Raw genomic sequence first — 24,355 nt, 5'->3', positions numbered from 1 at the left:
CCACTTATTATATTTATTTATTTATTTAGAGACAGAGTCTCGCTCTGTCGCCCAGGCTGAAATGGAATGGCGCAATCTCGGCTCACTGCAAGCTCCACCTCCTGAGTTCACGCTATTCTCCTGCCTCAGTCTCCCGAGTAGCTGGGACTACAGGCGCCCGCCACCACGCCCAGCTAATTTTTTTGTATTTTTAGTAGAGACGGGGGTTTCACCGTGTTAGCCAGGATGGTCTCGATCTCCTGACCTCGTGATCCACCCACCTTGGCTTTCCAAAGTGCTGGGATTACAGGCGTGAGCCACCGCGCCCAGCCTATTTTATTTATTATTATTATTACTTTTGAGACGGAGTCTCGTTCTGTTGCCCAGGCTGGAGTGCAGTGACGCTATCTTGGCTCACTGCAACCTCCACCTCCCGGGTTCAAGCGATTCTCCTCCTTCAGCCTCCCGAGTAGCTGGGACTACAGGCATGCACCACGATTCCCGGCTAATTTTTGTATTTTTAGTAGAGATAGGGTTTCACCATGTTGGCCAGGCTGGTCTCGAACTCCTGACCTCAGGTGATCCACCTGCCTTAGCCTCCCAAAGTGCTGGGATTACAGGTGTGAGCCACTGTGCCCTGCCACATTCACTCCACTTCTAACTCTTCTCAACTGCCACCTGGTCCCTGGGCCGCTCCATTTTTGGCTTTCAGCAGTGCCCTGCCCACATGGCCACCCCCCACAGCAAGGGTCCTAATTGCTCAAGGGCTGCAGGTGGGACACGTTGGCCCCAAAAGCCAGCATCTTTGGCTGGGAAGTGCTGCAGGAATACCCAGGTAAATATTTTGCCCTGATCCTGAGTTGGGAGTCAGGGTCACTCCAGGACAAGCTTAGTGTGAAGTCCTAGGACTGACTTGGCAAGGCAGGGAGAAATTGAGCAGGGCCCTGGCCAAACGTGGAAGAAAACGAAGCCTCACCAGCGGCCCTTATTCTCCATTATCCTGAGCATAGAAATCCCATCCCTTTCCCGCTCACGGCCCTTGGGGTGACCCTTTTCCATTTTGTTCTGAACACTGACCCCACCCCCAAGGCGAGAAGCACAGGCTTTGAGTCCAGGGTTTCTTCACCTCAGCACCCACTGGCATTTGAAGTAGAATAATTTCTTGTGGGAGGGCTACTGGATGCACAGTAGGACATCTACGTGGTCCCTGGCCTCTGTGCTAGATGTCAGTGGCAACACTCACCCACCCCCAGCTCCCAGTTTTGACAGCCAAAAGTATCTGCAGACGTTACCAACTGTCTCCTAGGGGCCAAAATCTCCTCCAGCTGAGAACTACTGAGTTAGACACACTTAGATTCAAATTCTAGCTCTTACTAGCTGTGAAATTGTTACAGATAATTTCCCCTCATCTACAACATATGGTGAATAAGGAATTCAAGGTTTGTTGCAGGGATTTCAACAATTTAAAAAATTTTTAAAAATTCAAAATTTGGCCAGGTGCAGTGGCTCATACCTGTAATCCCAGCACTTTGGGAGGCCGAAGCAGGTGGATCACTTTGAGCCTAGGAGTTCAAGACCAGCCTGGGCAACATGGCAAGACCCTGTCTCTTAAAAAAATAAATAAAAAATAAAAAATGGCCCAGCGAGGTGGCTCACACCTGTAATCGTAGCACTTTGGGAGGCTGAGGCAGGCAGACTGCTTGAGCTCAGGAGTTTGAGACCAGCCTGGGCAACATGGTGAAACCCTAGCTCTACCCAAAATACAAAAAATTAGCCAGGTGTGGTGGTGCACATCTGTGGTCCCAGCTACTCAGGAGGCCGAGGCAGAGGTTGCAGTGAGCCAAGGTAGCGCCACTGCACTCCAGCCTAGGTGACAGAATGTGACTCCATCGCAAAAAAAAAAAGAAAAAAGATGAAAAACAAATTTAATTAGAAAACACTTAGCATAGTACCTGCCACACTGGTCCGCAGTTGGTGCCCTAAGTGGTGGAGCTTCCTTTACTTTTCTCCCTGCCAGATTAGCAAGAACTGGCCGCACTCAACATAGGCTGACTGCTGGGGCAGCTGCAGCCTCTGTCCCTGACTATCCAAGACATGACCTCCTGGAAACCCAATACTGAGATTGGCCAAGGGGAGTGGCTAATTTGGTCTGAGATTCCCCAAAGCCCAAAGGTGCTTGCATTGGGATTCAGGGAAAACGCTTACCGGGGGCAGTGAGAGGGAAATTCGGAAGAGAAGAAAGCTGTTACAGACTTGACTTCTGAAGATGTAGCCTGAAGTTCGCTGCATCAGAATTACCTGGGGTACTTTTTTTTTTTTTTTTTTTTGAGACGGAGTCTTGCTCTGTCGCCCGGGCTGGAGTGCTGTGGCCGGATCTCGGCTCACTGCAAGCTCCGCCTCCCAGGTTTACGCCATTCTCCTGCCTCAGCCTCCCGAGTAACTGGGACTACAAGCGCCCGCCATCGCGCCCGGCTAGTTTTTTGTATTTTTTAGTAGAGACGGAATTTCACCGTGTTAGCCAGGAGGGTCTCGATCTCCTGACCTCGTGATCCACCCGTCTCGGCCTCCCAAAGTGCAGGGATTACAAGCTTGAGCCACCGCGCCCGGCCTACCTGGGGTACTCGTTAAAAATTTAGATGCCTGGCCGGGCGCGGTGGCTCAAGCCTGTAATCCCAGCACTTTGGGAGGCCGAGACGGGCGGATCACAAGGTCAGGAGATCGAGACCATCCTGGCTAACACGGTGAAACCCCGTCTCTACTAAAAGATACAAAAAACTAGCCGGGCGAGGTGGCGGGCGCCTGTAGTCCCAGCTACTCGGGAGGCTGAGGCAGGAGAATGGCGTGAACCCGGGAGGCGGAGCTTGCAGTGAGCTGAGATCCGGCCACTGCACTCCAGACTGGGAGACAGAGCCAGACTCCGTCTCAAAAAAAAAAAAAAAAAAAAAAAAAAAAAAAAAAAAAAAAAAAAAAAAAAAATGTAGATGCCTGGGTCTCACTCCAGACTACTGAATTAGAATTATGCCTTAAAGGGCCAGGCATGGTGGCTCGCACCTGTAATTCCAGCACTTTGGGAGGCCGAGGCAGGTGGATCATCTGAGGTCAGGAATTCAAGACCAGCCTGGTCAACATGTGAAACCCTGTCTCCACTAAAAATACAAAAGTTAGCCAGGCGCCTGTAATCCCAGGCTGAGGCAGGAGAATTGCTTGAACCTGGGAGGCAGAGCTTGCAGTGAGCCAAGATAGTGCAATTGCACTCCAGCCTGGGCAACAGAGTGAGACTCCGTCTCAAAAAAAAAAAAAAAAAAAAAAAAAAGAATTACGCTCTAAAGTTTGAAAACTACTGCCCTAGGGCTCAGATCGGGCCAGAGTTTGATGCCCCAGGAATCCCAGTGCACCAGTTCCCAATATTGCAAGGCTATCTCTATTCTAGGGAGGAAAGGAGAGTTTCAAGAGGTAAAATCAGGTACACGCAAGGTCACTGCTGCAGTGTAACCCCAGTACCGCTAGAGGGCAGGGCACACACAGACTTGCAGACAGAAAAAGTAGTGCCTGCTAAATCTAGGTAAACTGAGACCAGCGCAAAGAACAGGTGGACCCAGCCAACTCTATTGGTACTAAAAAGCAAGCACCACCTCCTGACCATCAAAACATATCCTCTGATTTCAGGTGTCTATATCAAAGTTGGGGCTGGGCACTATGGCTCACGACTGTAATCCCAGCTCTACTAAAAATATAAAACTTAGCTGGGCGTGGTGGCAGGCACCTGTAATCCCAGCTACTTGGGAGGCTGCGGCAAGAGAATCACTTGAACCTGGGGGGTGGAGGTTGCAGTGAGCTGAGATCATTCCACTGCACTCTGCTCTGTTGCCCAGCTAGAGTGCAATGGTGCAGCTCTCCTGACTCAGACTCCCGAGTAGCTGGGATTACGGGCATCTGCTATCATGCCCGGCTAATTTTTGTACTTTTGTAGAGATGGGGTTTCACCATGTTGTCCAGGCTGGGCTCGAACTCCTAACCTCAGGTGATCTGCCCACCTCAGCCTCCCAAAGTGCTAGGATTACAGACATGTGCCATCGCGCCCAGCCAAGAACACTGAATCAGACAGGCTTGGATGTGAATCCTGGCTCTATTGCTTCTTAGCTTCTTTTTTTTTTTTTTTTTTTTTTTTTTTGAGACGGAGTCTGGCTCTGTCGCCCAGGCTGGAGTACTGTGGCCGGATCTCAGCTCACTGCAAGCTCCGCCTCCCGGGTTCACGCCATTCTCCTGCCTCAGCCTCCCGAGTAGCTGGGACTACAGGCGCCCGCCACCTCGCCCGGCTAGTTTTTTATATTTTTTAGTAGAGACGGGGTTTCACCGGGTTAGCCAGGATGGTCTTGATCTCCTGACCTTGTGATCCGCCCGTCTCGGCCTCCCAAAGTGCTGGGATTACAGGCTTGAGCCACCGCGCCCGGCCTTTTTTTTTTTTTTTTTTTTTTTTTTTTTTTGAGGCGGAGTCTCGCTCTGTCGCCGGGGCTGGAGTGCAGTGGCCGGATCTCAGCTCACTGCAAGCTCCGCCTCCCGGGTTTACGCCATTCTCCTGCCTCAGCCTCCCAAGTATCTGGGACTACAGGCGCCCGCCACCTCGCCCGGCTAGTTTTTTTTTGTATTTTTAGTAGAGACAGGGTTTCACCGTGTTAGCCAGGATGGTCTTGATCTCCTGACCTCGTGATTTGCCTGTCTCGGCCTCCCAAAGTGCTGGGATTACAGGCTTGAGCCACCGCGCCGGCCCAAAGATAGTCTTTTAAAGATACTTAATAGCCAGACTTTTTTTTTTTTTTTTTTTTTTTTTTTTTTTTTTTGAGAGGGAGTCTCGCTCTGTCGCCCAGGCTGGAGTGCAGTGGCCAGATCTCAGCTCACTGCAAGCTCCGCCTCCCGGGTTCACGCCATTCTCCTGCCTCAGCCTCCCAAGTAGCTGGGACTACAGGCGCCCGCCACCTCGCCCGGCTAGTTTTTTTTTGTATTTTTAGTAGAGACAGGGTTTCACCGTGTTAGCCAGGATGGTCTTGATCTTCTGACCTCGTGATCCGCCCGACTCGGCCTCCCAAAGTGCTGGGATTACAGGCTTGAGCCACCACGCCCGGCCTCTTAGCTTCTTACATGACCTTGAGCAAGTTACTTAAGGTAGTCAGTTAGCTTCCTTATCCTAAAATGGGCATAAAAGTATCTTCTTTAGGTGGGCATGATGGCTCACGCCTGTAATCCCATCGCTTTGGGAGGCCAAGGCAGGCAGATCACCTGAGGTCGGAAGTTCGAGACCAGCCTGACCAACATGGAGAAACCCCATCTCTACTTAAAAAAATGCAAAAAAATTAGCCAGGCATGATGGAGCATGCCTGTAATCTCAGCTACTCAGGAGGCTGAGGCAGGAAAATCGCTTGAACCCGGGAGGCGGAGGTAGTGGTGAGCCAAGATGGCGCCATTGCACTCCAGCCTGGGCAACAAGAGCGAAACTTCATCTTAAAAAAAAAAAAAAAAAATTAGCTGTGTATGGTGACACTGCCTGTAGTCCCAGCTACTTGGGAGGCTAAGGTGGGAGGATCATCTGAGCCTGAGGAGGTCGAGGCTGCAGTCAGCTGTGATCAAATCACTGCACTGCAGCCTGGGTGACAGAGTGAGGCCCTATGTCAAAAAATAAAAATAAAAAAATTGGCCAGGCACTGTGGCTCCCTGTATCCTAACACTTTGGGAGGCCGAGATGGGCAGATTGCTTGAGCCCAGGTGTTCAAGACCAGCCTGGTAAACATGGCAAAACCCTGCAGCTACAAAAATACAAAAAATTAGCTGGATATGGTGGCATGTACCTGTAGTCCCAGCTACTCAGGAGGCTGAGGTGGGAAGTTCACCTGAGCCTGGAAGTTCGAGGCTGTAGGGAGCTGAGATCACACTACTGCCCTCTAGCCTGGGCAACAGAGTGAGACTCTGTCTTAAAAAAAAACAAAAAATATTCTTAAAAGGGTGGCGAGAATTACACAAAACAGGGTATGCAAAATGCTTAACAGGTGACTAGCTCCTGTTCATGCTCCACACGTTAGTTGTAAGTTATTACTGCCCAAGGTCGTATGACCAAGCACATGAGAGGTTCCAGCTGCCCTTCAAGAAAGAGGAGACAGATGAAATCAGATCATGGCTGAGACATTCCTGTTTTCTCTCTCTCTCTCTTTTTTTTTTTTTTTTTGGAGATGGAATCTCGCTCTGTCGCCCAGGTTAGAGTGCATTAGCATGCACTGCAACCTCTGCCTCCTGGGTTCAAGTGATTCTCCTGCCTCAGCCTCCCAAGTAGCTGGGATTATAGGTGCCCGCCACCACACCTGGTTCATTTTTATATTTTAGTAGAGACGGGGTTTCTCCATGTTGGTCAGGCTGGTCTCAAACTCCTGACCGCAGGTGATCTGCCAACCTCGGCCTCCCAAAGTGCTGGGTTACAGGCATGAGCCACTGCACCTGGCCCTCCTGTTTTCTCTCCTATAAGGCCTAGTTTTCTTTTTTCTTTTCTTTTCTTTTCTTTTTTTTTTTTTTGAGACGGAGCCTCGCTCTGCCACCCAGGCTGGAGTGCAGTGGCGCGATCTCAGCTCACTGCAACCTCCGCCTCCAGGGTTCAAGCAATTCTCCTGCCTCAGCCTCCTGAGTGGCTGGGTTTCCAGGCGCCCGCTGCCACACCCAGCTCATTTTTTTGTATTTTTAGTAGAGATGGGATTTCCCCAAGTTGGCCGGGCTGGTCTTGAACTCCTGACCTCGTGATTTGCCCGCCTCGGCCTCCCAAAGTGCTGGGATTACAGGCATGAGCCACCGCGCCCAGCCAAGGCCTAGTTTTCCTAAGTGCCTTTATGGGACCGTCACACCTGTACACCAAGCTCCTTCAAAAGGCAAACTCTCCCCGGGCGGTGGCTCAAGCCTGTAATCGCGGCACTTTGGGAGGCCGAGATGGGTGGATCATGAGGTCAGGAGATCGAGACCATCCTGGCTAACACGGTGAAACCCCATCTCTGCTAAAAAATACAAAAAACTAGCTGGGCGAGGTGGCGGGCACCTGTAGTCCCAGCTACTCGGGAGGCTGAGGCAGGAGAATGGCGTAAACCCCGGAGGCGGAGCTTGCAGTGAGCTGAGATCTGGCCACTGCACTCCAGTCTGGGCGACAGAGCCAGACTTCGTCTCAAAAAAAAAAAAAGAGGCAAACTCTCTCCTAAGAGGGAGACAAAAGAAACAGGGCCAGTGCTTTCACTGTAGACAATCGTCTGTCTGTCCTGCAGATGAGTCAGAACTAAGACCCCTTAAAGGAATCACATCGTTTTGGTGCTAGCTGTCTGGTTTCTATTCCCTATCCTGTGCCGCACCCTTCCCCCAGCCATCTGGAAGGCTCTGACCACAGCTGGCAGGCTCTGTGGTACCGCAAAGGCCAATCTGCAACAGAAAGTCTTGGGGGAACATTTCTTCCCCAAGACACCAGGCCTCTGGGCCTGGGCCACTTCTCTCCCTCAGATGGCCCAGGGCTTGGTTTTGTTTTTATTTTATTTATTTATTTATTTATTTATTTATTTATTTATTTATTTATATTTATTTATTTATTTATTGACGGAGTCTCACTCTGTCGCCCAGGCTGGAGTGCAGTGGCACGATCTTGGCTCACTGCAAGCTCTACCTCCCGGGTTCATGCCATTCTCCTGCCTCAGCCTTCCAAGTAACTGGAACTACAGGCACCCACCACCACACCCAGCTAATTTTTTGTGTTTTTAGTAGACACGGGGTTTCACCCTGTTAGCCAGGATGGTCTCAATCTCCTGACCTTGTGATCCGCCCGCCTCGGCCTCCTAAAGTGCTGGGGTTACAGGCATGAGCCACCGCACCTGGCCTGTTTGTTTATTTATTTATTTTCTGAGACGAAGTTTTGCTCTTGTTGCCCCAGCTGGAATGCAATGGTGTGATCTTGGCTCACTGCAACCTCCGCCTCTCCGGTTCAAGTGATTCTCCTGCCTCAGCCTCTTGAGTATCTGGGATTACAGACGCCCACCCCCACACCCGGCTAAATTTTGTATTTTTAGTAGAGACAGGTTTCTCCATGTAGGTCAGGGTGGTCTCGAACTGCTGACCTCAGGCGATCTGCCCACCTCGGCCTCCCAAAGTGCTGGGATTACAGGCAGGAGCCACTGGGCCTGGCCAGTTTTGTTTTTTAAAAGGCCGTGAGAGGGCTGTCAGGAGGGAGTGCTCCGGGGCAGAAAGAAGTCTGGCACCAGTTTCTAAGTCTCCATTCCGCCAGGCCGTTCTCCGTTATCACTTGTAAAATATAAACAGTAATAACTGTCCTCCCTCCCTCACAGAATGTGTTGTGAGGGTCAAATGGAATGCGACTGCTGAAGTACTTCGGCAAATTAAAAAGCTCCTTCCTATGGAAGGCGGCGTGGAGGCGCCGAAGGGATTTGATGTCAAAAGTCCCAGTTCTGGCCAGGCACGGTGGCTCGCGCCTGTCATCCCAGCACCTTGGGAGGCCCAGACGGGTGGATCACGAGGCCAGGAGTTCGAGATCAGCCTGGCCAACATGGCGAAATCCCGTCTCTACCAAAAAATACAAAAATTAGCCGGGCGTGGTGGCGCGCGCCTGTCGTCCCAGCCACTAGGGAGGCTGAGGCAGGAGAATCGCTTGAACCCAGGAGGCGGAGGTTGCCGTGAGCCGAGATTGCGCCACTGCAGTCCAGCCTGGGCGACAGAGGGAGACTCCATCTCAAAAAAAAAAAAAAAAAAGTCCCAGTTCTGCCCCTGACTGTGGCCGGCACTTTCGTAGAGGCTGGCATCTCTGGGAACAGCCTCCCGGACCCGCACTGGTGCGTGCTGGAGGGAGCAGGGAGGGGTGGGGAGGTCGGCATCACCCTCCGCCCGCCCCGGCTGAGCTGGCTGGAGACCCTTCCAGCCCTGGGAGGAAGCGGAGCCGGGACCCAGCCACAGCGGAGCAGCGGGAGGGAGGGCGCGGAGGCCGCGGGGCAGGAAGCCGGGTCCCGCCCAGGCCTCTGGAGCCACGTGCGCTTGTTTCCGTGCTGGGGCGATCACGTGACCCGCGTCAGCTGACCCGTCACGGTGGAGCCCGGTGCTCGCGCCCGGCAGCCTCTGCCCCGCCGCGCCCGGAGCGCAGGACCCGCGGAGGGGTAAGCGCGCCCCTCTCCCGCCTCTTCTCCGCCGCCGGCTCCCCGCGGCCACCTCCGCCCCAGCCCCTGCCCCGCGCCCATCCCAGCCTCGCCGGCCTGGCACCCCGGAAGCCGTCGCCTGCAGGGTCGTGGCCGGGCTCAGCCCCGCGCTGCCCCCGGGCGGCCTGGAGGAGATGGCCCAGGGCAGCGAGGGGCGGGCAGGCGCTCTCAACACCCCGGTCGGGGGCTGGCACCCGCCCCCAAACCCAGACATGCAGGAGCTGCTCCGGAGCGTGGAGAGGGACCTGAGCATCGATCCCAGGCAGCTGGCTCCGGCCCCAGGGGGCACCCACGTGGTGGCCCTAGTGCCTGCGCGCTGGCTGGCCAGCCTCCGCGATCGCCGGCTGCCCCTGGGACCCTGTCCCCGCGCAGAGGGCCTGGGAGAAGCGGAAGTCCGGACTCTGCTGCAGCGCTCTGTGCAGAGGCTGCCTGCCGGCTGGACGCGAGTGGAGGTGCATGGGCTGCGGAAGCGGAGACTGTCCTACCCCCTGGGCGGGGGCCTGCCCTTTGAGGACGGGTCCTGCGGCCCTGAGACGCTCACTCGCTTCATGCAGGAGGTTGCCGCCCAGAATTATCGCAACCTGTGGCGCCATGCATACCACACTTACGGGCAGCCGTATAGTCACAGCCCTGCCCCCTCAGCTGTCCCTGCCTTGGACTCGGTACGGCAGGCTCTGCAGAGGGTCTATGGTTGCTCCTTCCTGCCAGTGGGCGAAACTACCCAATGCCCATCATATGCCAGAGAAGGCCCCTGTCCCCCTCGGGGCACCCCTGCTTGCCCTAGTCTCCTACGGGCTGAGGCCTTGCTGGAGTCGTCGGAGATGCTGTATGTGGTACACCCTTACGTGCAGTTCTCCCTACATGACGTGGTCACCTTCAGCCCTGCCAAGCTGACCAACAGCCAGGCCAAGGTACTGTTCATTCTCTTCCGCGTGCTGAGGGCTATGGATGCCTGTCACCGCCAGGGGCTGGCGTGCGGGGCCCTGTCTTTGCATCACGTCGCTGTGGATGAGAAGCTTTGCAGCGAGCTGCGACTGGACCTGAGTGCTTATGAGAGGCCCGAGGAGGACGAGAATGAGGAGGCCCCTGTGGCAAGGGATGAGGCGGGCATTGCGTCTCAAGGGGAGCAGGGAGGGCAACCTGGGCAACCCACCGGCCAGGAGGAACTTCGGGGCCTTGTGCTAGATTGGGTGCACGGCCGCATCAGCAACTTCCACTACCTCATGCAGCTGAATCGGTTGGCAGGTCGGCGGCAGGGGGACCCCAACTACCACCCCGTGCTGCCCTGGGTGGTGGATTTCACCACGCCGCACGGGCGCTTCCGAGACTTGCGCAAGTCCAAGTTCCGCCTCAACAAGGGAGATAAGCAACTGGACTTCACGTACGAGATGACGCGGCAGGCTTTCGTGGCAGGCGGGGCGGGCGGCGGGGAACCCCCTCACGTGCCTCACCACATCTCAGACGTGCTCTCCGACATCACGTACTACGTGTACAAGGCTCGGCGCACGCCTCGGTCGGTGCTCTGCGGACACGTCCGCGCGCAGTGGGAGCCCCACGAGTACCCGGCCAGCATGGAGCGGATGCAGAACTGGACCCCCGATGAGTGTATCCCGGAGTTCTACACCGATCCCTCTATCTTCCGCTCCATCCACCCTGACATGCCTGACCTGGACGTGCCAGCCTGGTGCAGCTCCAGCCAGGAGTTCGTGGCTGCGCACCGAGCCCTGCTGGAGAGCTGCGAGGTGTCCCGGGACCTGCACCATTGGATCGACCTCACGTTTGGCTATAAACTCCAGGGCAAGGAGGCAGTCAAAGAGAAGAATGTGTGTCTGCACCTGGTGGACGCCCACACTCACCTGGCCAGCTACGGGGTGGTGCAGCTCTTTGATCAGCCACACCCCCAGCGCCTGGCTGGGGCTCCTGCCCTTCCCCCTGAGCCTCCCCTCATCCCCAAGCTGTTGGTCCAGACCATCCAGGAGACCACAGGCCGGGAGGACTTCACGGAAAACCTGGGACAGCTTCCAAATGAAGTGGGCCGGCCAGTTTTAGAGGCCACTCCCTGCGAGGCTAGCTGGACCAGAGACAGGCCGGTGGCAGGAGAAGACGACTTGGAACAGGCCACAGAAGCTCTGGATTCCATTTCCCTTACTGGGAAAGCAGGTGACCAGCTGGGCTCCTTCTCCGGTCAAGCGTCCCCTGGCCTTCTGTCTTTCTCAGCCTCCCGTCCAGGCCGCAGGAATAAAGCTGCTGGGGTAGACCCTGGGGAGGGCGAGGAGGGGAGGATTCTTCTTCCTGAGAGCTTCAATCCTGTGCAGGCCCTGGAGGAGCTGGAAAAAACGGGCAACTTCTTGGCCAAAGGCCTAGGGGGCCTATTGGAGGTGCCTGAGCAGCCCCGGGTCCAGCCAGCTGTGCCACTGCAGTGCCTGCTTCACAGGGACATGCAGGCGCTGGGTGTCTTGTTGGCGGAGATGGTGTTTGCCACCAGGGTGCGGACGCTGCAGCCCGATGCACCTTTGTGGGTACGCTTCGAGGCCATCCGGGGGCTCTGCACACGCCACCCCAAGGAGGTCCCTGTGTCTTTGCAGCCCGTGCTGGACACACTCCTACAGCTGAGTGGCCCCGAAATCCCCTTGGGAGCAGAGAGGGGCAAGCTGGACCAACTGTTTGAGTACAGGCCTGTCTCCCAGGGCCTGCCCCCACCCTGCCCAAGCCAGCTTCTCAGCTCCTTCAGCTCCGTGGTTCCCTTCCCGCCCTACTTCCCGGCGCTGCACAGATTCATCCTCCTGTACCAGGCAAGGCGCGTGGAGGACGAGGCCCAGGGGCGCGAGCTGGTGTTTGCCCTGTGGCAGCAGCTGGGTGCGGTGCTGAAGGACATCACCCCCGAGGGCCTGGAGATCCTGCTGCCCTTCGTGCTGTCACTTATGTCCGAGGAGCACACGGCTGTGTACACTGCCTGGTATCTGTTTGAACCTGTTGCCAAGGCACTGGGCCCCAAAAACGCCAATAAGTACCTCCTGAAGCCTCTCATTGGTGCCTACGAGAGCCCCTGCCAGCTACACGGCCGCTTCTACCTGTACACGGACTGCTTTGTGGCCCAGCTGATGGTGCGGCTGGGCCTGCAGGCCTTTCTCACTCACCTACTGCCCCATGTCCTGCAGGTGCTGGCGGGCGCGGAGGCCTCCCAGGAGGAGACCAAGGACCTGGTAGGGGCTGCCGAGGAGGAGGAGAGCGGGCTGCCCGGGGCCGGGCCTGGCTCTTGTGCTTTTGGGGAGGAGATTCCCATGGATGGGGAGCCTCCTGCCTCCTCGGGCCTGGGGCTCCCAGACTACACGTCTGGCGTCAGCTTCCACGACCAGGCTGACCTCCCTGAGACAGAGGACTTCCAGGCTGGGCTCTATGTAACTGAGTCTCCCCAACCCCAGGAGGCTGAGGCTGTGAGCCTGGGCCGGCTGAGTGACAAGAGCAGCACCAGTGAGACCTCCCTGGGTGAGGAGCGGGCTCCAGACGAGGGGGGTGCCCCCGTGGACAAGAGCAGCCTTCGATCAGGCGACAGCAGCCAGGACTTGAAGCAAAGCGAGAGCTCCGAGGAGGACGAGGAGGAGGAGGACGGCTGCCTGGTGCTAGAGGAGGAGGAGGGGGAGCAGGAGGAGGTCACCGGAGCATCTGAGCTCACTCTGTCTGACACGGTGCTGTCCATGGAGACGGTTGTGGCCGGCAGCAGTGGGGGAGATGGGGAAGAAGAGGAGGAGCCACTGTCTGAGCAGTCAGAAGGCAAAGAACAGAAGATCCTCCTTGGTAAGCTCCCAGGTCTGGGAGGTGTTGGTCAAAAACACCTCCTGCTTCTCCCTCACACTTGCAGAGCACCTACTCTGTGCCGAGCAGTGGATCGAGCCAGGGCCACCTGCAACACAGATGTGGGCTTGCCTTCACAGAACTCACACCCAGCAGACAAGATGCTGCAGTGTAGACGGTCTTAAGCAAGTGTATTATGTTAGTGTGATAAAGAACATGGCTGCATTCCTGGGAGGGAGTGGAACATGGAGCTTTTCAGGGGCGCCGTGGCTCACGCCTCTAATCCCAGCACTTCAGGAGGCCGAGGCAGGCAGATCATCTGAGGTCAGGAGTTCGAGACCAGCCTGGCCAACATGGTGAAACCCTGTCTCTACTAAAAATACAAAAATTAGGCGGGCGTGGTGGCAGGCACTTGTAATCCCAGCTACTAGGGAGACTGAGGCAGGAGAATTGCTTGAACCCGGGAGGCAGAGGTTGCAGTGAGCTGAGACTGTGCCACTGCACTGCAGCCTGGGCAACAGAGCAAGACTCCGTCTCAAAAAAGAAAAAAAAAAAGGTGCTTTTACATCTAGTTTTCAAGGGTCAGAGCAGGCTTCCTTAAAAGCAGAGACAGCTGAGGTTCAAGTAGGAGTAGGAAGGAGGTAGGCAAAAATGGGCAAAAAGAAAGTCTGAAGGCTGAGGGAACAGAGTGTGTGAGGCTCTGAGGCTGTCATGTTCCATTCAAGAAGAGAAGCAGGGGGCTGGGCGTGGTGGCTCACACCTGTAATCCCAGCACATTGGGAGGCCAAGGCGGGTGGATCAAAATGTCAGGAGATCGAGACCATCCTGGCCAATATGGTGAAACCCCATCTCTACCAAAAATACAAAAAATTAGCCGAGCATGGTGGTGGGTGCCTATAATCCCAGCTACTTGGGAGGCTGAAGCAGGAGAATCACTTGACCCTGGAGATTGAAGGAAGAGAGTAAGGGCGCTGGAAAGCAGAGGTTGCATTGCAGTGAGCTGAGATCGTGCCATTACACTCCAGCCTGGGTGACAGAGCGAGACTCTGTCTCAAAAAAAAAAAGAAGAAAAGCAGGGAACAGCCATTATGGGGAGACCGAGGGAGTGGAGGGAAGAGAGGCCAGAAGGGAGGTGGCCAGGGCCGGGCCAGGCCTCGTTAAGGAGTTTCAGAAGACCCACGGGCAGGCTAACTTCCTGCAGGTCGTGCCTGTAGAGAGGAGTCTGGAGCAGCCAGAGTCCCACAGGCCAGGGCCTAGGCACCTCTGCCACTGTACGTGGAGGGGGATGGTGTGGGACAGCCGGCCTGGGCTGGGCTCTTGGCAGAGCTGCAGCCGGAGGTGGTTGAGTGGGGTGCCGTGGGGTGGGAGGGGTGATGAACTCATGTTATCTGAGGAGCTCAGGGCCTGCTCCCACTCCACAGATACAGCCTGCAAGATGGTCCGCTGGCTGTCGGCCAAGCTCGGCCCCACAGTGGCTTCTCGCCACGTGGCCCGGAACCTGCTCCGCCTGCTGACGTCTTGTTATGTTGGTAAGGAGGCCTGTGGTCGGTGCTGGAGATGAGGGTTTCTCCCAGGCCCTCTGCCTAGCTTAAGCCCCCTCCAGCGAGGATCCTTCCCACCCCTCCCTCAAACCACCCCCCGGCTAGGTGCTGGGTCCCGGTCTGTAAGTGCCAGCAATTGGATAGGGCCGGGCTGGGCCCCAGGCTAGAGTGAGCTCAAGCAGCCAGTGCAGCCCTGCAGGGTCAGGCTCCCTCCGGCCCTCCACTGGCGACTCAGGACTGCTGGCCCTTCCTTGGCAGGACCCACTCGGCAGCAGTTCACGGTGAGCAGTGGCGAGAGCCCTCCGCTGAGCGCTGGCAACATCTACCAGAAGAGGCCGGTCCTGGGCGACATCGTGTCAGGGCCCGTGCTCAGCTGTCTCCTCCACATCGCCCACCTGTATGGGGAGCCCGTCCTCACCTACCAGTACCTGCCCTACATCAGCTACCTGGTCAGTCGCTGGTTTGGCAGGCCCGGGGCTGGGAAGGCTGAGGACCTGAGGGCTGGCCCGGGGTCTCTGGGTGCCAGGGGGTCCCTGGGGCTGCCAGGCCCTCATCTGCTGGGTGGTTCTAGGTGGCCCCAGGGAGTGCCTCAGGCCCCAGCCGACTGAACAGCCGTAAGGAGGCGGGGCTGCTGGCCGCAGTGACACTGACTCAGAAGATCATCGTGTACCTCTCAGACACCACACTCATGGACATCCTGCCCCGGATCAGCCATGAGGTCCTGCTGCCCGTGCTCAGCTTCCTCACCTCCCTCGTCACGGGGTAGGCCTCCGCCCCAGCCGATGTAGGGGGACCGGCCCAGCGGAGGGGCTGCCCAGGAGGGGCTGGGAAGCTCAGGGGAGAGGATGTAACACTGGGCTGGATGTCAAGAGTCCTGGTTTTGATCCCCGCTCTTTGACCCTGAGCAAGCCACACCCTTTTCCTGTGCCTCAGTTTCCTCATCTGGTTTGAACCAGTTGGTCTTAGAGCTTCTTTCATTTAAAGCTTTTGATATGGCCGGGCGTGGTGGCTGTATGCCTGTAATCCCAGCACTTTGAGAGGCCAGGATGGGAAGATTGCTTGAGTCCAGGAGTTCAAGACTAGCCTGGGCAACAAAATGAGACCTCGTCTTTAAAAATATATATAAAGGCTGGGCATGGTGTCTCACGCCTGTAATCCCAGCACTTTGGGAGGCCGAGGTGGGTGGATCACGAGGTCAGGAGTTCGAGACCCGCTTGGCCAATATAGCAAAACCTCATCTCTACTAAAAATACAAAAAAAATTAGCCAGATATGGTGGCTCATACCTGTAGTCCCAGCTACTCGAGAGACTGAGGCAAGATAATTGCTTGAACCCAGGAGGCAGATGTTGCAGTGAGCCGAGGTCATACCACTGCACTCCAGCCTGGGTGACAGAGCAAGATTCTGTCTCAATAAAAATAAATAAAGCTTTTGATAGATTCTGGTCAAGTCCTGCAGAACCCGGGATTGGAGCTCATGAGCTCTGTTTCCAGGTTCCCAAGTGGGGCCCAGGCCCGGACTATCCTGTGTGTGAAAACCATCAGCCTCATCGCCCTCATCTGCCTGCGCATCGGACAGGAGATGGTCCAGCAGCACCTGAGCGAGCCTGTGGCCACCTTCTTCCAGGTCTTCTCTCAGCTGCATGAGCTTCGGCAACAGGTGGGCAGATCTGCGGGGCCAGGGCAGGCCGGGGCGGGGGCTGTGGACCCGGCTGACCTCCTGGGCGTCTCGCTTACAGGATCTGAAGCTGGACCCTGAGGGCCTCGGTGAGGGCCAGGGCAGGCTGGGGTGGGGGCGGTGGACCCGGCTGACCCCCTGGGCGTCTCGCTTACAGGATCTGAAGCTGGACCCTGAGGGCCTCGGTGAGGGCCAGGGCAGGCTGGGGTGGGGGCGGTGGACCCGGCTGACCCCCTGGGCGTCTCGCTTACAGGATCTGAAGCTGGACCCTGAGGGCCTCGGTGAGGGCCAGGGCAGGCTGGGGTGGGGGCGGTGGACCCGGCTGACCTCCTGGGCGTCTTGCTCACAGGATCTGAAGCTGGACCCCGCGGGCCGTGGTGAGGGCCAGCTGCCACAGGTGGTCTTCTCTGATGGGCAGCAGCGGCCCGTGGACCCTGCCCTGCTGGACGAGCTGCAGAAGGTGTTCACCCTGGAGATGGCGTACACAATCTACGTGCCCTTCTCCTGCCTGTTGGGTACTGCCCCGTCACGTTCCCTGTCACAGCCTTCGTGGCCGTCTCCTCCCTTGGGAGGCCCCATTCTCTGCCCTTGCCCCAGAGTCAGCAGTGGGTTCTAAGTAGTTTCTTTGGGTGAGAGCAAAGGGATTCGGTCTCAGACCCCTACGTCCAAGGTGACATACAAACAGGGACGGAGCAGTAGCCAGCAAGAGAGGCCCAGGAGCTGGCCTGTAGCATCCCTGGGGAAGGCAGGAGAGTCAGGGCGGTGGACTGGCTGTCTGCAGGAGCTGAGAGGGAAGGAGTGGCCTCCTGTTTACGAAGCTTCCCCTCTGGGCCCTGCATGGTGCTGTGCTAATCGTTTCAGCGTGTCATCTCCCTGCAGAGGACAGACAGACAGATAACACGTGTTATCATCCCGCCACTGAAATCTAAGCTTTGGGAGGCCAGGGCACCACCTGTCTTGTTCCGTATTCTATTCCTAGTGCCCAGCACGGCACAGCACATATAGAAGACGCTCATGTGTACATCACAACGGAATGAATGCACATTTCACCGGGGAGGAAACTGAGGCTCAGAGACAGAGTTACTTGCCCAGAGTTGCAGAGCCAGTTCCTGTCCCGTCTTCTGTGGCTCCCGAGTCCTTGGATGGGTGATAGCAGCCGCCTGCCATCTTCCCTGTCTCAGGACCTCTCCCACTCCCATCCAGGTGACATCATCCGGAAAATCGTCCCCAACCACAAGCTGGTTGGGGAGCTGGCGGGGCTGTACTTGGAGAGCGTCAGCCCGAGCAGTCGCAACCCTGCCAGCATGGAGCCCACCGTGCCCAGCACCGGCCCCGAGTGGGACCCCCAGGGTGGGGGCTGCCCTCAGGATGACGGCCACTCGGGGACCTTTGGGAGCGTCCTGGTGGGGAATCGCATTCAGATCCCTAATGACTCTCGGCCTGAGAACCCTGGACCGCTGGGCCCCATCTCGGGGGTGGGTGGCGGGGGCCTGGGCAGCGGGAGCGAGGACAACGCCCTGAAGCAGGAGCTGCCGCGGAGCGCCCACGGGCTGAGCGGAAACTGGCTGGCGTACTGGCAGTACGAGATCGGCGTGAGCCAGCAGGACGCCCACTTTCACTTCCACCAGATCCGCCTGCAGAGCTTCCCGGGCCACTCGGGGGCCGTCAAGTGTGTGGCACCCCTGAGCAGCGAGGACTTCTTCCTGAGCGGCAGCAAGGATCGCACTGTGCGCCTCTGGCCACTGTACAACTATGGCGACGGGACCAGCGAGACGGCCCCACGTCTCGTCTACACCCAGCACCGCAAAAGCGTCTTCTTCGTGGGCCAGCTCGAGGCCCCCCAGCACGTGGTGAGCTGTGACGGGGCTGTGCACGTCTGGGACCCCTTCACAGGTGAGCGGGCCCAGGTGAGGCCTGTTCTGTTCCTGCTCCTGCGCCCGCCAGGCCTCTGGGAAGGGGGCCCGAGGGTGGGGCTGTAATGCTGCGGAGTTTGGGGAGACCCAGCGAGGCCGCCGAGAAGAGCAGTTAGGGTTTCCAACCTGTTAGACTTAAGTCTGAACTGGTCCCACCAGCTCACTTACCTTGAGCAAGTTCCTGCTGCTGGAAGCATCTGTTTTCCCATCCATAAACAGAATCAGAAAAACGGGCTTAGAAGATAACATGTGTTTGGGCGCGGTGGTGCACGCCTGTAATCCCAGCACTTTGGGAGGCCGAGGTGGGCAGATCATGAGGAGGTCAGGAATTCTAGACCATCCTGGCCAATATGGTGAAACCCTGTCTCCATTAAAAATACAAAAATTGGCCGAGCATGGTGGTGGGCACCTGTAGTCCCAACTACACAGGAGGCTGAGGCAGGAGAATTGCTGGAACCCAGGTGGCAGAGGTTGCAGTGAGCCGAGATCACACCACTGCACTCCAGCCTGGGCGACAGAGCATGACTCTGTCTCAAAAAAAAAAAAAAAACCAGGCACAGTGGCTCACGCCTGTAATCCCAGCACTTTGGGAGGCCAAAGCGGGTGGATCACGAGGTCAGGAGATCGAGACCATCCTGGCTAACATGGTGAAACCCCGTCTCTACTAAAAATACAAAAAAATTAGCCGGGCATGGTGACGGGCGCCTGTAGTCCCAGCTACACGGGAGGCTGAGGCAGGAGGATGGCGTGAACCCGGCAGGCGGAGCTTGCAGTGAGCTGAGATCATGCCACTGCACTCCAGCCTGGACAACAGAGCGAGACTCCGTCTCAAAAAAAAAAAAAGAGAAGAAGAGAATACACATAGGATTTTGGCTTCATGTGTAGCAGATGATATTTGGCCAATGGTTGCTTACTTTTTGGCATCACCATAGGGAGAAATATGGTTAAAAGGGGGAAAGAGATGGTGTCAGGGAAGACAGAGGGAGCGGGCATTGGGTCAGCAGTGCTGTGCAGAGAGAGGAGGTTACTTTGGGGATGGGAGCCTGGCTGGGCCATGGAAGCAGGAAGGTGGGAGAGTCAAGAAACATCTTTTTTTTTTTTTTCTTGAGACAGAGTCTTGCTCTGTCGCCCAGGCTGGACTGCAGTGGCGTGATCTCGGCTCACTGCAAGCTCCGCCTCCCGGGGTCACGCCATTCTCCTGCCTCAGCCTCCCGAGTAGCTGGGACTACAGGCGCCCACCACCATGCCCAGCTAATTTTTGTATTTTTAGTAGAGACGGGGTTTCACCTTCTTAGCCAGGATGATCTCGATCTCCTGACCTCGTGATCCACCCGCCTCGGCCTCCCAAAGTGTTGGGATTACAGGCGTGAGCCACCACGCCTGGCCAAGAAACATCTTTAGGCTGGACATGGTGGCTCACACCTGTAATCTTAGCACTTTGGGAGGCCAGGAGTTGGAGACCATCCTGGCCAACATGGTGAAACCCCGTCTCTACTAAAAATGCAAAAATATTAGCTGGGCATGGTGGCGGGCTCCTGTAATCCCAGCTACTCAGGAGGCTGAGGTGGGTGAATCACTTGAACCTGGGAGGTGGAGGTTGCAGTGAGCCCAGACACGCCACTGCACTCCAGCCTGGGTGACAGAGCGAGACTCCGTCTCAAAAAAAGAAACATCTTTAGCATTTTCTTTTTTTTTTTGAGACGGAGTCTCGCTCTGTCACCCAGGCTGGAGTGCAGTGACGCGATCTGGGCTCACTGCAAGCTCCGCCTCCCGGGTTCACGCCATTCTCCTGTCTCAGCCTCCCGAGTAGCTGGGACTACAGGCGCCTGCCACCACGCCCGGCTAGTTTTTTGTATTTTTTTTTAGTAGAGACAGGGTTTCCCCGTGTTAGCCAGGATGGTCTCGATCTCCTGACCTCGTGATCCACCCGTCTCGGCCTCCCAAAGTGCTGGGATTACAGGCTTGAGCCACCGCGCCCGGCCTCTTTAGCATTTTCTAAGGATCTCTGGGGGATGGGAGGCAGGTGTGCGGTGAGTTGGGGGATTAGAAGCTCCCAGGGCTCTTCCATCAGCTGCTGCGACCCCAGATCCACTGTGACTTTCCTTCCCAGGGAAGACCCTTCGCACAGTGGAGCCGCTGGACAGCCGGGTGCCTCTGACTGCGGTGGCTGTCATGCCCGCCCCCCACACCAGCATCACCATGGCCAGCTCTGACTCTACCCTGCGCTTTGTGGACTGCAGGAAGCCTGGTCTGCAGGTCAGGAGGGTCCAGTTCCCTGAGCACTCGCCTGGTTCTCTGGCGACCTGGCAGGGAGGACAGACTCCCCCAAAACAGAAAGCCAGGATGTCGTTCTGGGGCACTAGTTAGTTTCTTTTTGGTGCTAGATCACCCGCAGCTGCACACCCTGTGGGGCAGTCCTCTGGCCTGTGATGAGGGTGGGGTTCTGGGCTTTTCATGCCCCTTGATGAGGGTCAGAGGTTCAGGCCTTCCTGCCGTGGGGGCTTGGGTGGTGGGCAGGGCCTTGGGGAGCGTGGGATGGGAAGGTGGTGCCTCAGCTCAACCGCCCTCTCCCTGCAGCACGAGTTCCGACTGGGCGGTGGGCTGAACCCTGGGCTTGTCCGTGCCCTGGCCGTCAGCCCCAGTGGCCGTAGCGTCGTGGCCGGCTTCTCCTCGGGCTTCATGGTGCTCCTGGACACCCGCACGGGCCTGGTTCTGCGAGGCTGGCCAGCCCACGAGGGGGACATCCTGCAGATCAAGGTGACGGGCCAGGTCCCCCTCCCCTTGCTGTGCGGCCCCCGCCCGTGTCCAGCCATCACCCCTGCTTAGGGCCTGCCTGCCCAGGGACAGGCTCGAGCTGGTCTGTCTTATATACCTGGTCCAGGACTGATGGGCAGGGAGGGTGGCTCTCCTGGGCCAACTTGGGAGCCAGTCGCACTGCAGGGGCCTCAGCAGGAGGCAGGCCATGGGGGCGCGAGCCGTGAGGCAGGGCTGACCCTGTTGCTCATGGAGATGTTCTAATGAGTAACCCTTGTCCATATTTGTCTTGCTTGGAGGATCAGGGGTCAGGTCCTGTCCGTGACCCAGTTCAGGTTAAATAAAGCTCAGCTGGGAGGCTGTTTACTGCCCGCAGACCACTGAGCAGAGTCCATGGCCCTGCTGGGCTGCCCTGGCAGGGGCAGGAGCAGGCCTGGGCTTGGGGATCCTGCCCCCCTCTCCTTCCCCTCCCCTCCCTCCATTCTCAGTCACAGGCTTCAGGGAGCTGCTCAGGGAGGCCCAGGAGGGGAGGAACAGGGCTACGTGTGGGAGGATTTCTGCAGGCAGCTGGGACTTTCCTCCCCATCTTGGCTGAGTCCTGCATTGCCCTGCTGAGAGCAGGCCCCAGGGAACCCTGAGCTCAAGGTACCCCTAAATTCTAACTTTCCAAGAAAGTGTCAGGAGGGTTCTGGGGTCAGCCTGGGTGTGAATCCCGGCTCTGCTGCTTACTGGCCCCATGACCTTGTTATGGTTACTTCACTTCTCTGAGCCTCGCTTTTCCTCTCTGTGAAATGGGGACAATGGCAGCATCCACCGCATAGGGTTGTTATGAAGGTCAAGGTTGTCACGTGCACGCCTGGCACCATGCCTATGGGTAGTTCTCAACTTAGAGTGATGACTGGGTTACGGATGCTGAGTGTATTAAATAAAATAGGCCAGGCGCGGTGACTCAAGCCTGTAATCCTAGCACTTTGGGAGGCCGAGACGGGTGGATCACGAGGTCAGGAGATCGAGACCATCCTGGCGAACACGGTGAAACCCCGTCTCTACTAAAAAATACAAAAAACTAGCCGGGCGAGGTGGCGGGCACCTGAAGTCCCGGGAGGCGGAGCTTGCAGTGAGCTGAGATCCGGCCACTGCACTCCAGCCTGGGCGACAGAGCGAGACTCCGTCTCAAAAAAAAAAAAAGAAAAACACGAATATGGTGTGTGTGGGAGGGTGGCCTGTCACCCACCCAGGATGGCCTGTCTCCCTGGAGAGAGACTGTGGAGGGAGCTGGGAAGGCCTTGGGGCTCGAGGGTACACAGAAGGTCCCAGGCCCCTGCTGAGGCTCTCCTCTCCCGGGACAGGCGGTGGAGGGCAGCGTCCTGGTCAGCTCCTCCTCTGACCATTCCTTGACCGTCTGGAAGGAGCTGGAGCAGAAACCCACCCATCACTATAAGTCAGCGTCCGACCCCATCCACACCTTTGACCTGTACGGCAGCGAGGCGGTCACCGGCACTGTGTCCAACAAGATTGGCGTCTGCTCCCTGCTTGAACCGCCCTCCCAGGCCACCACGAAGCTGAGCTCTGAGAACTTCCGCGGCACGCTCACCAGCCTGGCCCTGCTGCCCACCAAACGCCACCTCCTTCTGGGCTCAGACAACGGGGTTATCCGCCTCCTGGCATAGGCTGAGGCAGGAGCTGGGCGGGCAAGGGTGGGAAGACATCTGCGGGAGTGTGTCTGCTCACCCTGTTCCCCCAAGCAGCAGCTGCCTCCCTGGAGGCCCTGGGTCCCACGCCCTGGGTGCCCACATGGCCTGCCAACTGGGGCCTCCAACTGGAGTGGGGGAGTCCCGGCCCCTAAATCACGAGAGCCACCAAGCCTGCCAGAGGGGTCTCATTCATGACTTGGGGACGCACTGCTCCTAGCAAGCAGGAAGTGAGAGCAGGAAGAAGCATTGCTACCTTCACTTCTCCCCAGCTCTGCCCTCTGGGTCCACATGAGGACAGGGAGGCTCGGGAAGGGGAAGGGAGACTGGCCCTGCCCAGCCGGTCTCTAGCCCCTCACCCCACACTGGGCTCTCTCTGCCTCGTTCCTCTAGGACAGGGAATGTGGCCTGGTCCAGGGCACTGATGGTGCTTGGATTCCAGCCTAAGGAAGGCTGGCCATGGTCCAGGAGTTAAGGGCCAGGGTCTGGGGTTTAAGTGGCCACCCACCCAGGCCCTGGCCAGTGTGGGACCAGGAGGGGAAGGAAGAAAGAGGCTGGGAGCAGGGGAGAGAAGGAGCACTTGGCCAGTGGTGCCTGCCAGGAGTGAGCCCCTGCCTTGCCCAGGAGTGAGCCCATGCCTTGCCTGCCTACCCCTAACTACAGTGTTTGTGCCTTGAGCTGAGGGGGCAGCCTCTGGGCCCTGAACCCCTGCTGGGGCTCCACGACCCTGAGCGAAGGGGTGAGAAGAATCATCTCTGCACCTCGGGTCTCTGCCAGAGGAAGACTGAAACATCCCTGCGGCCTCACCTTCTAGACGGAGATGAGGTCCGCTGTTGGCCCCTGCTGCCTCCTCACAATTTGCAATAGATGTAAATAGGACCAATAAATCCTTTGGAAGAGCCATGGGGCGAACTGAGGCTTGTCTTTTTTTTTTTCCCAATAGAGATGGAGTGTCACTATGTTGCCCAAGCTGGTCTCCAACTGCTGGGCTCAAGCGATCCTCCCGCCTCAGCCTCCCAAAGTATTGGGATTACAGGTGTGAGCCACCACGCCTGGCCTGAGGCTTATCTTGCTGGTGGTGTCAGGGTGGGGAAAGTCGAGACCCAGCAGTTTCCAGGACAGTGAGGGTGGGAAGCAGCCTGATGCAGGGCAGTGAACAGGTGTGAGGGTGGGAAGCAGCCTGATGCAGGGCAGTGAACAGGTGTGAGGGTGGGAAGCAGCCTGATGCAGGGCAGTGAACAGGTGTGAGGGTGGGAAGCAGCCTGATGCAGGGCAGTGAACAGGTGTGAGGGTGGGAAGCGGCCTGATGCAGGGCAGTGAAGAGCAGGTGTGAAGATGGGAAGCGGCCTGATCTTTGCACAGGCTGCCAGGCTTCTGGTTCACACAGCCCCGGGCCAGTTTCCAGAACCCTCACTCTTGGGTAGGGGAAAGGGACATTGCTCCGGAGTGGCAGGACAGTGGGAGAGGCCGAGTCCCTCTCATCTCTCCTCCCTTACCCCCTGCCTTCCGGGCCCAGTCTGAAGGCAGCCACCCTGGATCCCGGGCTTGTGAGGTTGGGGGTGGCCTTCCTATCCCGGGCTCTCTGCACAGGCTCTTGTGGCTTCCCCTTTCCTCCCCTCGGGAGCGGGAGGCAGCTCTCGGGGAGAAGAAAGGACAATGGCAGTGAGAATCTGGATGTGACTCAGCCCAGCTCTGTGTCCTTGGGCAGGTCACATGGCCTCTCTGAGCCTGGCTGAACCAGGGATGATCCACATCTTGTGGGGTCTCTGGAAGGCTTAACACAGCGCTAGGTTCCTGCGC

The 24,355-nt window shown here is 57.3% G+C and overlaps 1 protein-coding gene across 3 annotated transcripts; it reads left to right on the top strand.

The window, feature by feature from the left end:
• Positions 1-9,068: 9,068 nt before the first annotated feature.
• Positions 9,069-23,463, top strand: WDR81 (WD repeat domain 81). 3 transcript variants are annotated; one of them, XM_030923158.1, is made up of 10 exons: positions 9,069-12,983; positions 14,402-14,509; positions 14,780-14,970; positions 15,093-15,283; positions 16,014-16,179; positions 16,547-16,712; positions 17,401-18,090; positions 20,221-20,366; positions 20,688-20,867; positions 22,214-23,463. In XM_030923158.1, the coding sequence occupies exons 1-10, from the start codon at positions 9,323-9,325 to the stop codon at positions 22,532-22,534; spliced, it is 5,820 nt and encodes a 1,939-aa protein (XP_030779018.1). In that variant the 5' UTR covers positions 9,069-9,322; the 3' UTR covers positions 22,535-23,463. The 3 variants fall into 3 exon arrangements, 1 of the variants encoding a protein (XP_030779018.1); XR_004054987.1 differs by lacking the exon at positions 22,214-23,463 and having other exon boundaries at positions 17,401-18,104; positions 20,688-20,824; XR_004054988.1 differs by lacking the exon at positions 22,214-23,463 and having other exon boundaries at positions 16,547-16,657; positions 20,688-20,706.
• The last annotated feature ends 892 nt before the right edge of the window (positions 23,464-24,355 follow it).

Source organism: Rhinopithecus roxellana, chromosome 19 (assembly GCF_007565055.1).
Source record: "Rhinopithecus roxellana isolate Shanxi Qingling chromosome 19, ASM756505v1, whole genome shotgun sequence".
Taxonomy (NCBI): Eukaryota; Metazoa; Chordata; class Mammalia; order Primates; family Cercopithecidae; genus Rhinopithecus; species Rhinopithecus roxellana.
Note: the sequence above shows the minus strand (reverse complement) of the source record. Positions and strands in the feature narration are given on the sequence as shown.